This window comes from Gorilla gorilla, chromosome 16, assembly GCF_029281585.2.
Source record: "Gorilla gorilla gorilla isolate KB3781 chromosome 16, NHGRI_mGorGor1-v2.1_pri, whole genome shotgun sequence".
NCBI classification, from domain to species: Eukaryota; Metazoa; Chordata; class Mammalia; order Primates; family Hominidae; genus Gorilla; species Gorilla gorilla.
The window spans coordinates 57,474,226-57,487,769 of NC_073240.2; the positions used below are offsets into that span (position 1 = coordinate 57,474,226).

Genomic DNA, 13,544 nt, shown 5'->3' on the forward strand with positions numbered 1-13,544 from the left:
ATCTCAGAAGACCTCCAGGGTCACCAGCTAATCTCAGTCCATTTCTCTTTTCTGACATCTGATATTTAATCTCTTACCTCCTTCCTCAAGTCCCCAATCATGTTCCTCTTTACAGTAGAACATGAACATCAAGTACCTATTAAACAGTTCACAAGTTTTTCTATTAGAAATAATACCTTATAAAGCTTGGTTTCACTAAAAGTAAATGCTTACTTGAAATTGCTGGTTTTGAACTTGATATCTCGCCAACAAAGATTGGCTCATCATCATCGTCATCCTCAACTTCTTTTACTTTCTTCTGCCATGGTTCCAGCTCCTCTTCTTCACATTCCATAAACAGTTCTGCCATTTTTGAATTACCTAATTTTCAAAAGGAGAGAAGTAAACCTCATTTTTGAAAATAAAAACATTTTTGTAATACATAGCATTAATTTTAAGGTGTACTTTAATAATCTTAATAGCAATTTCTGAATTGATATTTGTAGTCAGTATGTGGTAACAACAGTGAGAAATTGGTAACAACAGTGAGAAATACAGAGCTTACTCTCTAAAATATTAAACAGTAAAATTTAGATAAACAAACAATCAATGACAGTAGTTCTTTACCGTAGACAGAAAATCTGGAAGTCAAATTCAGTGAAAGTGAGTTTTAGTCATATACACAGAATATGATTATCTCTACAAAAAGGATAATACCCACTGTCTTTTTAAAAATGTATTCACAAAAGGCAGATAAACTAAGAATAATAGGCAACAGGTGGGAGATAAACTGGATAAACTAAACCAGATTCAAGAATGCCAGGCAGGATGGGAGCAGTGGCTCACACTTGTAATCCCAGCACTTTGGGAAGCCGAAACAGACAGATTGCTTGAGGTCAGGAGTTTGAGACCAGCCTGGCCAACATGGTGAAACCCCACCTCTACTAAAAATAGAAAAAAATTAGCCAGGCATGGTGGCCCGCATCTGTAATCCCAGCTCCTTGGGAGGCTGAGTCAGGACAATCGCTTGAATCTAGGAGGTGGAGGTTGCAGTGAGCTGAGATCATGCCACTGCATTCCAGACGGGGGTGACAGATTGAGAGTATGTCTTAAAAAAAAAAAAAAAATGCCAGGCACAGAACACAGCAGGGAAGAGATGCTAGAATAGAATATGGAAAACTAATTAGGCTTATTCAATTAAAGGCAAAGTAGATATTTCTCACAGGAAGAATGTCACAAATCATTTCCCAGTCTAATGTTATAGTATAGTCCACCTACCAAAAAAAAGGCCTTCCCATTTTCCTAAATGCCATCAATATCATGAAACTTTTTTCTCTAAACTGTACTATTTTACTAATTATACAGAGTTCTTCAAATCTAATAATTAAAAATACTAATTTTCATTGGCAACTCATAACTTAGCATTTGTGTTTTTTAAATACTTGAAATACCAGCCTTATTGTGTGTCTCAGAGTGATTATTTATACCACGTCTTCTACCTAGAATATCTTTCCTTCTCAGTTTTACAATCTATACCACTCCAGTCTGGAGCAAAGAGAGCAGAGAGTTGATATCAAGCTGAATAATTCAAATCTTTACTCCACTGTTTCTAACCATATGACTCTAGAGAAGTTACTTGAACCTATTTTCCTCATCTATAACACAAGTATGGTATCTACCTAATAGAAGTATTACATAGATTCAAGAAAATGCCACATAAAGCACCTAAAATCAAGTGGATACTCAACAAAATATTAATTCCCTGGCCCTCCTAACTCTTCGTTCAATTATAATTCCTCTTGTAAACCATTAGATTTTACTTTCCTTCAAAATCTGAACTACACTGATAATCAATATCATGCAATTCAAGATTTAACATATACGATCTCAAACTGCTATTTTTTCATGTGTCTTAATTTTATATGTCTAACGTCATATAGGAATACATTTCCCCCTATACATTAGAGGGGCAGTAGGCACATGGCATATAATAATCTATGGACTAGGCGAAGTCAGAAAATGCATAATTTTAAACAATTAGGGAGACTCGTTGTATAGTAATAACAAAAGTATCATTTATATCCAGTTGGTAAATGTATATGCTGAACTGTGTTTTCTCAAAATTCATATGTTTAAGACCTAACCCTCACCATCATAGAATGTGACTATATTTGGAGATTGGGTCCTCAGAAATAACTAAATTAAAATAAGGTTAGTAGGGTGGGCCCTAATCTAGTATGACTGGTGTCCTTAATAGAAAAGGAGATTAGGACACAGACACAAGCAGGAAAGGAGATCACAGGAAGATGTAAGGAGAAGATGGAGGACAGGCACAGTGGCTCACACCTGTAATCACAACACTTCGGGAGACTGAGGCAGGCGGATCACCTGAGGTCAGGAGTTCAATACCAGCCTGGCCAACATGGTGAAACCCAGTCTCTACTAAAAATAGAAAAAAAATTAGCCAGGCGTGGTGGCGAGTACCTGTAGTTCCAGCTACTCAGGAGGCTGAGGCAGGAGAATCACTTGAGCCCAGGAAGAGGAGGTTGCAATGAGCCGAGGTCATGCCACTGCACTCCAGCCTGGGTGACAGAGTGAGAATCTGTCTCAAAACAAACAAACAAACAAAAAACAAAAACGAGAAGATGGCCATCTACAAGTCAAGATGAGAGGCCTCAAACCCTTCCCATATGGCCCCCAGAAGAAATCAATCCTATCAACACCTTCATCTTGGACTTCTAGCCTCAAGAATTATAAGAAAAATGTCCATTGTGTAAGCCACCCAATCTGTGGTACTTTGTTATGGCAGCCCTAGCAAACTCATATAGTATACAAAGGTCTTCCTTGTTCTTTTTAACAGGGCACTGTCATTGTTAATATACCCAGGACATATTTTTGAGAAAAAAAAAATTTTAAGACATAATAGCTTTATAATTTTTTTAGAAATAATTTAATTTTTGTCTATGTACAGAAGAAACATGTATGATTATATGTACCAAATTGGTAAAAGTAGTTTCTTCTGATAATGGGGGAAAACACTTCTATTTTACTCACTTTTTTATTTATATTACTTGTTTTTATGTGAACATTTGTTACTTTAACAATTCTAAGCATTTTTGTTTTTTAAAAAATGTCTCCCAACTTTCATCCTTTCTCCTGAGGTAAAGTGATACAAAAGCCACACATATTAGTATTAGTTGTGGCAGCAACACTTACTTTTTGGTTGAAAAGGGTTGTCGCCCATCAAGCTGCAGAGATGACTTTCTGTAAATTGTCACCTAAGTACTGACACATGATATCAGTCAATTTAATGAGTCACTTTAAGTAACACCAAATATTGAAACATGAAACTTGGGATTCACAAATTATTGGATGTAAGGTTAACCTCTAAACTCACCATGTGACTCCAGACAAGGCAGCAAGTTATTTCTGTTTTCCTTCCTATAAAATAAAGATACCAACTATTAGGGTGGACTTCATTAAATTAGATGTATACATATTTAATCTTTTCTCCTATACAGAGGTCATTTATGTTTGATATATCTGATATACACATATAGTTCATTTTACATAATTGGTTAATTCCTGAATAAACCCAAATTTAATAAATAAATGGTGATTATACTTGGCACTTAATACTTGAAGAAACGTGATGATTTGTAAATTACAAATAATTTTTTAAAGTATTTAGTAAAAACGAGTAGACACCTTACAATGTACTGGTTTTGGAAATCTAACTTTTCAAACGCTGAGTAACATCAATCTTTAACTGTTCTCTTTTCTTTGTATTTCAGAAATACATGTAATTATTTCTGCAAGAAAACACAATTTTAAACAAATTTTAGTTTATATCTTTCTGGCTTTTTATCAACCGAAAGGGAACAGAAAATTCATTGCAAATATTTCATCATAGATTAATTCATTCAAAAAATAACTACTCATGGCCTTCTGTATGGAAGGTAATGTGCTAAGCTCAGGGGAAAACAAAAATGAGTAAGTCACATTCTTAGACTTCAGAAGTTTACAATCTAGTATGCCAATAATTTATTTGGCTTTAACAATGCTGTTAGAATAAACATTTTTTAAAAAACTATTTGAATTGCTTTATTCAAACTGGGAATCTGTTTTTTGAATTTCCATGCACACGCAACAGCATAAATTTTACAAAATAAACAAGCTTTTATAAAACTGAGTTATAAAGCAAAAAACGTCAACAATTAAACAATGGAAATCTAAAACACTGGAATATATAACTAATTCAACCTTCACTTTCCTCTTTATCCTTAGGCTGACAAAAGCAAGCTTTCCTACTTTTCAATTTCCAAAGTATGTAAACTGAATTACTACAAAGGAAAAATTATTACTTTAATTTCAGAAGTTATTGTTATTAATTCAGTTATTCAGAGTTACTATCACATGAGACTCTAGCGAATCTTGTGCTTAACTAAATATCCCCTAGTTCTAAAGTTGTACTATTAAAAATCTCTTTAACTCAATTTTTGAATAGCTGTAGCTTGTCCCACTAGCAACAGTATGATGCTTATTTCAGATAAATACATGATAATCCTTGCTTCACATTAAGGACTTATCAATACCAGGAACACGGAATATTTTTAAGATTCACAATTACATATCCTATGGACTCATACATAATGTTTTTAAGTGATCATATAAGTATCTACTGGCTTCAGAATTTTGTTGGTAAAGCACAGAATTCTATGAAAGATACCTGACTTCAAACTATACTACAAGGCTACAGTAACCAAAACAGCATGGTACTGGTACCAAAACAGAGATATAGATCAATGGAACAGAACAGAGCCCTCAGAAATAATACCACATATCTATAACCATCTGATCTTTGACAAACCTGACAAAAACAAGAAATGGGGAAAGGAGTCCCTATTTAATAAATGGTGCTGGGAAAACTGGCTAGCCATAGGTAGACAGCTGAAACTAGATCCCTTCCTTACACCTTATGCAAACATTAATTCAAGATGGATTAAACACTTAAATGTTAGAACTAAAACCATAAAAACCCTAGAAGAAAACCTAGGCAATACCATTCAGGACATAGGCATGGGCAAGGACTTCATGTCTAAAACACCAAAAGCAATGACAACAAAAGCCCAAATTGACAAATGGGATCTAATTAAACTAAAGAGCTTCTGCACAGCAAAAGAAACTACCATCAGAGTGAAAAGGCAACCTACAGAATGGGAGAAAAGTTTTGCAATCTACTCATCTGACAAAGGGCTAATATCCAGAATCTACAAAGAACTCAAACAAATTTACAAGAAAAAAACAAAGAACCCCATCAAAAAGTAGGCAAAGGATATGAACAGACACTTCTCAAAAGAAGACATTTATGCAGCCAACAGACACATGAAAAAATGCTCATCATCACTGGCTATCAGAGAAATGCAAGTCAAAACCACAATGAGATACCATCTCATACCAGTTAGAATGGCGATCATTAAAAAGTCAGGAAACAACAGATGCTGGAGAGGATGTGGAGAAATAGGAACACTTTTACACTGTTGGTGGGACTGTAAACTAGTTCAACCATTGTGGAAGACAGTGTGGTGATTCCTCAAGGATCTAGTACTAGAAATACCATTTGACCCAGCCCTTCCACTACTGGGTATATATTCAAAGGATTATAAATCATGCTGCTATAAAGACACATGCACACGTATGTTTATTGCGGCACTATTCACAATAGCAAAGACTTGGAACCAACCCAAATGTCCATCAACGATAGATTGGATTAAGAAAATGTGGCACATATACACCATGGAATACTATGCAGCCATAAAAAAGGATGAGTTCATGTCCTTTGTAGGCACGTGGATGAAGCTGGAATCCATCATTCTCAGCAAACTATCACAAGGACAAAAAAACAAACACCGCATGTTCTCACTCATAGATGGGAATTGAACAATGAGAACACTTGGACACAGGAAGGGGAACATCACACACCGGGGCCTGTCGTTGGGTGGGGGTAGGGGGGAGGGATAGAATTAGGAGATATACCTAATGTAAATGACGAGTTAATGGGTGCAGCACACCAACATGGCACATGTATACATAAGTAACAAACCTGCACGTTGTGCACATGTACCCTAGAACTTAAAGTATAATAAAATAAATAAATAAATAAATACTAAATCTGCTGCCAGAGAATATATCCAACAAAGATGTTCAATGGAGACATCAAAGGCCTCAGCTCAGAGTTGGCTCTTTAAGACAGCCCGAAAAGGACGGGCGTGGCGGCTCACGCCTGTAATCCCAACACTTTGGGAGGCTGAGGCAGGTGGATCACCTGAGGTCAGGAGTTCGAGACCAGCCTGGCCAACACAGAGTCAAACCGTGTCTCTACTAAAAAATACAAAAATTAGCTGGGCATGGTGGCACATGCCTGTAGTCCCAGCTACTTGGGAAGCTGAGGCAGGAGAATCGCTTGAACCCAAGAGGCAGAGGGAGGTTGCAGTGAGCTGAGACTGCACCACTGTACTCCAGCCTGGGCAAGAGAGCAAGACTCTGTCTCTCAAAAAAATAAAATAAAATAGCCAGGAAAAAAAAAAGAGGACTCTCAACTTCAACTACTAACTCAGGTACAGATTACATGCCCATATTTAATATACTGTTTGCATGGGGGAAAAATGAATTCCAAGTAACTGACTTAAAATAAATTCCATTCATTTATGGATACTGCCCACATAAATAATTATAATTCCTATTTTATAAATTTTTGGTTTCAGTTTTTATCTAAAATTAAACTGTATCTTATTTTTTCTATAAAAAAATTAGAAATCAATGGAAATGTGGGTCTAAGTGTTTTAACTATCTGAAATTTTCACTTTCATCCATTGATAGATATCACCCGATGTAATGCTGCTGTGTTAAATAATATTAATAGTGCATGTGATCAAGTACAGAGCACATACTATGGACACAGGTGTGCTATATACTAGATATAGTCCTCTTTACTTTCTGATAAGAAAAAAATTAAGCAATTTCACAAACTACAACTGTAGTATCTGCACATTTAAAAAAAGAATATCGCACTAGAAACCAGGAGAACCAAGTCATAGTACCAGCATGGCCACAACTTTCTGCCAAGTCATCTTCAATTCTAGCTCTCAGGCTTATAGTTCAACTGAAAGATTCTGGCTTAATTCAGCTCAAAATCTATTGTATACTTTAAACATTTAGTAACCATGAAGAGTAAAACATGATGAAGAATGAATGCCAAATTCAAATTCTGACTCAATCACTTATTACCAATATGATGTTGGACAAGTTAGTTAACCTAGTGCCTTGCTTTACTGCTTTTTATATATACATTTACCATTTACATATACATATAAAATAAAAATAGACTTATGTCATTGGATTATAGTGAAGATTAAATGAGATAATATATGTAAAACACATCTCAGTGCCTGGCACATGGAAACCACTCAACGATGTATAACTATTTTTAACTCTGAGACAAATCCCATTTTAAAGAACTCTAGGCCAGGCATGGTGGCTCACACCTATAATTCCAGAACTTTGGGAGGCTGAGGCAGGTGGATCACTTGAGGTCAGGAGTTCAAGAACAGCCTGGCCAACATGGTGAAACCGGGACTCTACTAAAAATAAAAAAATTAGCCGGGCATGGTGGAGCATGCCTGTAATCCAAGCTACTCGGGAGGCTGAAGAAGAATGGCTTTAACCAGGAGGCAGAGGTTGCAGTAGTGAGCTGAGATCGTGCCACTGCACTCCAGTCTGGGCGACACAGCAAGATTCAGTCTCAAAAAAACAAAAAAAAGAACTGATCCCAATTCTATTATACTGGAATTTACGTGCTATCAGCTAAGCATTTAGAAATCATTTTGTTTTATGGTCATGCATCACTTAACGACAGGGATAAGTTCTGACAAATGTATCATTAGATGATTTTGTAGTTGTGAGAACATCGTAGAGTCTACAGTACCTACACAAACCTAGATGGTATTGCCTACTACACATCCAAACTATATGGTATAGCCTATTGCTCCTAGGCTATAAACCTGTATAGCATGTTACTGTACTGAATACTGCAGGCAATTATAACACAAATCACTAGGTAATAGGAATTCTTCAGTCCATTATAATCTTACAGGACCACCATATTATATAATGCAGTCTGTCCTTGACCTAAACATCATTATGTGGTACATGACCTTCATTACAGTGAAATTTCTGATGATGAAACTTTAGCTTTATAAATATATCTTCCAGACTGTGGCTGTCAAATCTATCCTACCACATTTTCATCTTTTTAAAAAAGCATTTCTAAACTAATTAAAATATACACCAAAAAAAATTTTAACCCTCATATAAACATAACACACTGTTAAATTATATACTACTAATCTAATAGAATAAGTATTCAATTCAAAAGTACCAACATATAAAAACTAACATTTAGATAAGGTATCTTTATACCATTTCTATTAAGAAAAAAACGTTCAGGCTCGGCATGGTGGCTCATGCCTGTAATTCCAGCACTTTGGGAGGCCAAGGTTGGAGGATGGCTTGAGCTCAGGGGTTCAAGACCAGCCTGGGCAATATGGCAAAACCCCATCTCCACAAAAAATACAAGAAAATTACCGGGAGTGGTGGCACATGCCCCTGGTCCCAGCTATAAGAGGTTGAGGCTGCAGTGAGCCGAGATTGGGCCACTGCACTCCAGCCTGGGTGACAGTGTGAGACCCTCATACCAAAAAAAAAAAAAAAAAGAAAGAAAGAAAAGAAAAAACACTCATTCTACATGTATCTTAGTATTTTATTTTCTAAAAAATAAATAAATAAATAGCTGGTAATTAAAACACAAAAGTGATTATGAGGAACATGGTGAATGGCTTTTTTTTTTTTTTTCTGAGGTGGAGTCTTGCTCTGTCGCTCAGGCTGGAGAGCAGTGGCACCATCTCAGCTCACTGCAACCTCCACCTTCCAGATTCAAGTGATTCTCCTGCCTCAGCCTCCCGAGTAGCTGGGATTATAGGTGCGCACCATCATGCCCGACTAATTTTGTATTTTTGGTAGAGATGGGGTTTCACCATGTTGGCCAGGCTGGTCTTGAACTCCTGAACTCAAGTGATCTGCCCGCCTTGGCCTCCCAAAGTGCTGGCATTACAGGTGTGAGCCACCATGCCTGGTCAAATGGTTAACTTCTACATCTCCCCCAGTCCCATAAATTCAAGATATATAATCAATGAAATAATCCAAAAAATCACATTATAAAGTTAATCTTTCTTTTTGTCTCCCCACCATAAAAACGTTTTAATTGGGGATTGCATTACTAACCAAGAAGTTGGCAACACCAAAACAAGATATGATCAACTTGATAGATACAAAAAAGAAAACTATTTCAAATAGTGAAAATTTATACTCAAAATAAGTACTGCACATAAAAATGAAGTTCAACTAACTCATAAAGTTAGTTCAAGATAATGTTCTATCTATAAAAAAAACTAACAATTTACTTATATACTTAAAACGAGTTTTTCAGTGGAATCATTTAGATGACACTGGCTTATTGGTTCAGTAAAGTTTGATCTTTCATTTTTTTACTCTCAGAAATTTTCTAAGAAATCAGGCATTTAAGTCATTCTACTTAAATCAGCTTTGTTTATATTCTATTTCATTTTATAAGCAATTCTTTAGTCTTTATGTCACTAATGGCATACTGAAATGGAAGACTATCATTTTAGAATTCCAATCTCAAATGAATAGAGCTTAAAGGATACAAAGTGAATTCTTAACTATGAATAACAATCTAATATTTCAAACCCTGATTTTGTGATCCCTCAAGCACTTCCAACTATCTCAATAAAGTATTCAAAAATTAATTTTTATTTAATGTTCACCACCTTACAATCCTAAGAAATATTTTGAGTAAAAAGAGCAATTTTTAAAACTCCTGTTGTACATCCCCTTACTATCCATTGCCTGTTGATTCCATTATGGAAAATTGGAAATTACTGTAACAGGATTAGAAAAGCAGTGAATGATGATACCTACTTTGGCACTATAAGACAAATCTGTGTGATAGAAAATGTAAATCATAAGCGATAAACAATAATATAATTAAAGGAGAGACCTATGATTAAAATGATTTAATAAAATTTAGGTATTTAGCTATGAAATTTTGTAAAGAAATTAGCTTACTATATTTTTTATTTACAACCTTTAAGCAGATGAAATTTCAAATCAATACTTCCTTTTGTGCCTCAAGTATTTCTTACAAATGTTTTAGTGTTAGAAAACTAAGTATCTTTTTCAGAATCAGTCCAGTTGTTACTGTTAAAAACCAGTCTTATTCTTGAAAAGGGCACATTCCCACCACACAAACTTTATTACTAAAAACACCTGATCAGCAGCTAAAACACTGTAGACAAAATGCGGGATGATTATAGAATCTTAAGAGACTGCAGAAGATAAATCTCATCCAATTTCTGAAAGATTCTAATTTTTATGAAGAATATTGTCTCCCGATAATAAGCACTCTAAGGAAGAAAAGATCTTTAAAAAGGAAATATATGGATACACCATAGTTTTTATTTTTAAAATAAACCAAAAATATCAAATGTCATTTTTAAAAGACTATATATTTGAGAATCTTAACAGTGAACAGGCAAAGAGAAGGGAAAAGGTTGGAATTCAGTCTTGAAAGAAGTGGCCTTCAAAGGCGATCAGGACTAGAATAGGGAAAATCCAGGTCCTGGAAGAGGCTGCTCTTTCCAAGAATAAAAAGATAGAGCAATGAGGCCAGCTTTCCCTGCCCATCTCCTAACTTACGCAAAAAACTTCATTCTCTGAAGGTAACTTATCAAAGAATTAGCAAGTTAATTCTCTGCAATTAAGATAAATCCAGATGGATTCCTTGAAGCCAAAACAATTCTCCAAGTTAGTGAGCTCAGTCAAGACTTTGAAAGGACAATAAAATACTTGATAATATTAACGATTAAGAATTTGAAAAATAATATACTTATTTTCTTTCTAATGCAAGATGCAAATCTCAACACTTTTTTCATAGGATATGAAAAGGACCCTATCTCAAAAAGTTACCTATTAGAGGGATTATGATGAATACATAAATATCTTATAAAAGAGGATATGGTTGCTATAATTATAAAAAACTAAAAGTGGTACAGCAGAGGTTCTTGATAAGGTGTTGGGGGCACCATAGAAATAAAAAAGTTAGCAAAATTTTGTGAATACTCAATTTCTGGAGAGATAAGACAGTGCATCAAATTCTCATAACAGCCTATGAACCAAAAAGTTAAGAGTTTCTAGGTTAGGAGTTTGAATAAAAGCAATCACATTAGCCAGGGGTTAGCAAATACCCTATCATGGAAGAAACATATGCATTAATCCTTAAAGTAAAAATGTTTTCCTTAGCACTTTTTTAAAAAAATAAAATATGTTTACTGAAAATGGTTCAAACATACAGTGTATATAAAGTACAAAGTAAGAATCCTATTCCCTCTCCTGCGCTATTCCCAATCCCACTCACCAGAGTTTGGTGTGTGTGATGCAACAGATGATAGTGATTGAAGATAGAGTTGTGGTTAAGGGATAAGAAGGGTATTCCAGTGCCTTGAATGACTTAACTAAGGGCAATATTTATAGCAATGATTTGAATAAAAGCTATACTGTATGCGGATTCAATTTATGCATGAGTAGAGAGTATAACACATGTAAACCAGCAGAATGAGGCTTTACCCTGTCTGTCCCTGGATCTAAAAACAAATGAAGGAATATGTTAATTAAATAAATAAATGGAATGAAGCTTTAAAAGATCTCAATAAGAGAATGAATGGTAGTAACAGTTTTGTATTTGCCCAAAAAAAAAAATTAACAAAAATATAAATTGAAGATGTACTGCTGAAGATGTACCAGAAGATCTACATGACAGAAGGTCATTTATTCCAGAAGTGCACATTTGGCCCTCCCTATCCGTGGTTCCACAACCACAGATTCAACCAATCATAGACTGAAATATTCAGAAACAAAACCAATAAACAGTAACAAAAGAACGATAAAAAATGCACCTTTAAAAAATATATAACAACTATTTACATAGCATTTACTTTGTATTAGGTATCATAAGTAATCTAGAAATGATTTAAAGTATATGAGAGCATGTGTATAGGTTATATCCAAGTACTACACCATGTTATATAAGAGACTTGAGCATCCTCAAATTCTGCTATCCACTGGGGTCTTGGAACCAATCCCTCAGGAATACTAAGGGACAGCTGTACTGATTGAACATGTACTGTGTGTCGGGTAGGAATACAATAATGAACAAAAATTAATACATACTTACTGCACTCATGAAACTTGTGGTCTAGAGATAGGGACAAACACCCATACAAAGAGATGTAAAATGACAATGGTAAGTGCTATGAAGGTTATGAACCTGGAATTATAGTCAGCATAATCAAAATTGGCTTTGCTAAAAAAAGAAAAGTGATAATTAAGTTGTTATTTGAAGAAAGGGTTAGAGTTAACTAGGCAAACAGGAGAAGGAAGGGAGGATTCCATGAAGAAGGAACTGAATGTGCAAAAGACCTATGGCAGAAGATAAGCCAGCAAATATGAAAAGCTGCAAAGAAACTATTGTGACTGAAAAAAAAAAAAGCAAGGAGTTACATGGAAAGAGATAAGACAATAGAGATAGACAAGAGTTAAACAATGAAGCAACTATGGACTGTGTTAAGAAATTCTGTCCTTATCCTAAAAACAATGAAAAACCACTGAGGGATTTTAAGTGGGGACTGATGTCAGATTTGTGACACAGTGTCAAAATAACAGAATTTGAGTATTAAATCAGAGAGAAGACTATTTTACCCTATTCTATACTAATCAACACCCCCACTTGAAATACTACATATTGGCCATGATTCTTTCAACTATAAGTAACAAAAACCCAACTCAAACTGGCTTATGCAAAAGGATATTTATTGGCTCATTTGTAGAAATAACTACAGGCATAATTCAAACAATATCATGTGAATCTGGTTTCTTTCTCCATTCCTGGGCTTCACTTCCTCTGTATTGATTCTATCCTCATAAAGGATCTCCATTGAGGATGACTGTAACAGCTCCAGTCTAACCATCTTCAATATTGAAATCCAGGACAATGACAAGAGGCCCAGCTATGATTGGAGTTGGTTGGCTTGGCTAAAATTACATGCCCTTCCCTAACCCAAGCACTAAGGGAATGCTAAGGCATTGTGATAGGTTTGGGCTTACATCACATGCTCTCCCTGGTACCAGAGGGAGAGTCTTAATCAAAAAGCACAAGAATAAAGATTGGAGGAAGAATGGTTTTCCAAAGGAAAACCAAATAAGGGTAAATAGATGCTGGGTGGCAAAAATAACAGATGTCCACTACAAGGAATTCAGAACTAGAGCTTTGTCTAGGTCAAGTTGAAAGGACTAAAGTTATTTAACCTAAAAAACATGAGACTATAGGGTGGGAGAAGTAAAAGCTATTTACGGAGATTTTAAAGTTTGTCATG

General features: G+C 35.2%; 1 protein-coding gene across 15 annotated transcripts in view; it reads right to left on the reverse strand.

The window, feature by feature from the left end:
* The window catches only part of ZNF280D (zinc finger protein 280D), a 102,280-nt gene that overhangs the window by 73,040 nt on the left and 15,696 nt on the right, over window positions 1-13,544 (reverse strand). For 5 of the 15 annotated variants that reach the window (XR_010131179.1, XM_055364012.2, XM_055364022.2 and 2 more), the window contains exons 2-3: window positions 3,377-3,420; window positions 214-360 (exon numbers count right to left, since the gene is read on the reverse strand). Coding sequence is in view for 14 of the 15 variants with exons in the window: in XM_055364012.2 (XP_055219987.2) it covers window positions 214-360; window positions 3,377-3,420 (191 nt within the window). In the remaining variant the exon portion in view is untranslated. Of the gene's footprint in view, window positions 1-213; window positions 361-3,195; window positions 3,265-3,376; window positions 3,421-3,687; window positions 3,788-13,544 lie in introns of those variants that run through there. The other 10 variants (XM_063699012.1, XM_055364017.2, XM_055364026.2 and 7 more) reach the window with 7 other exon arrangements.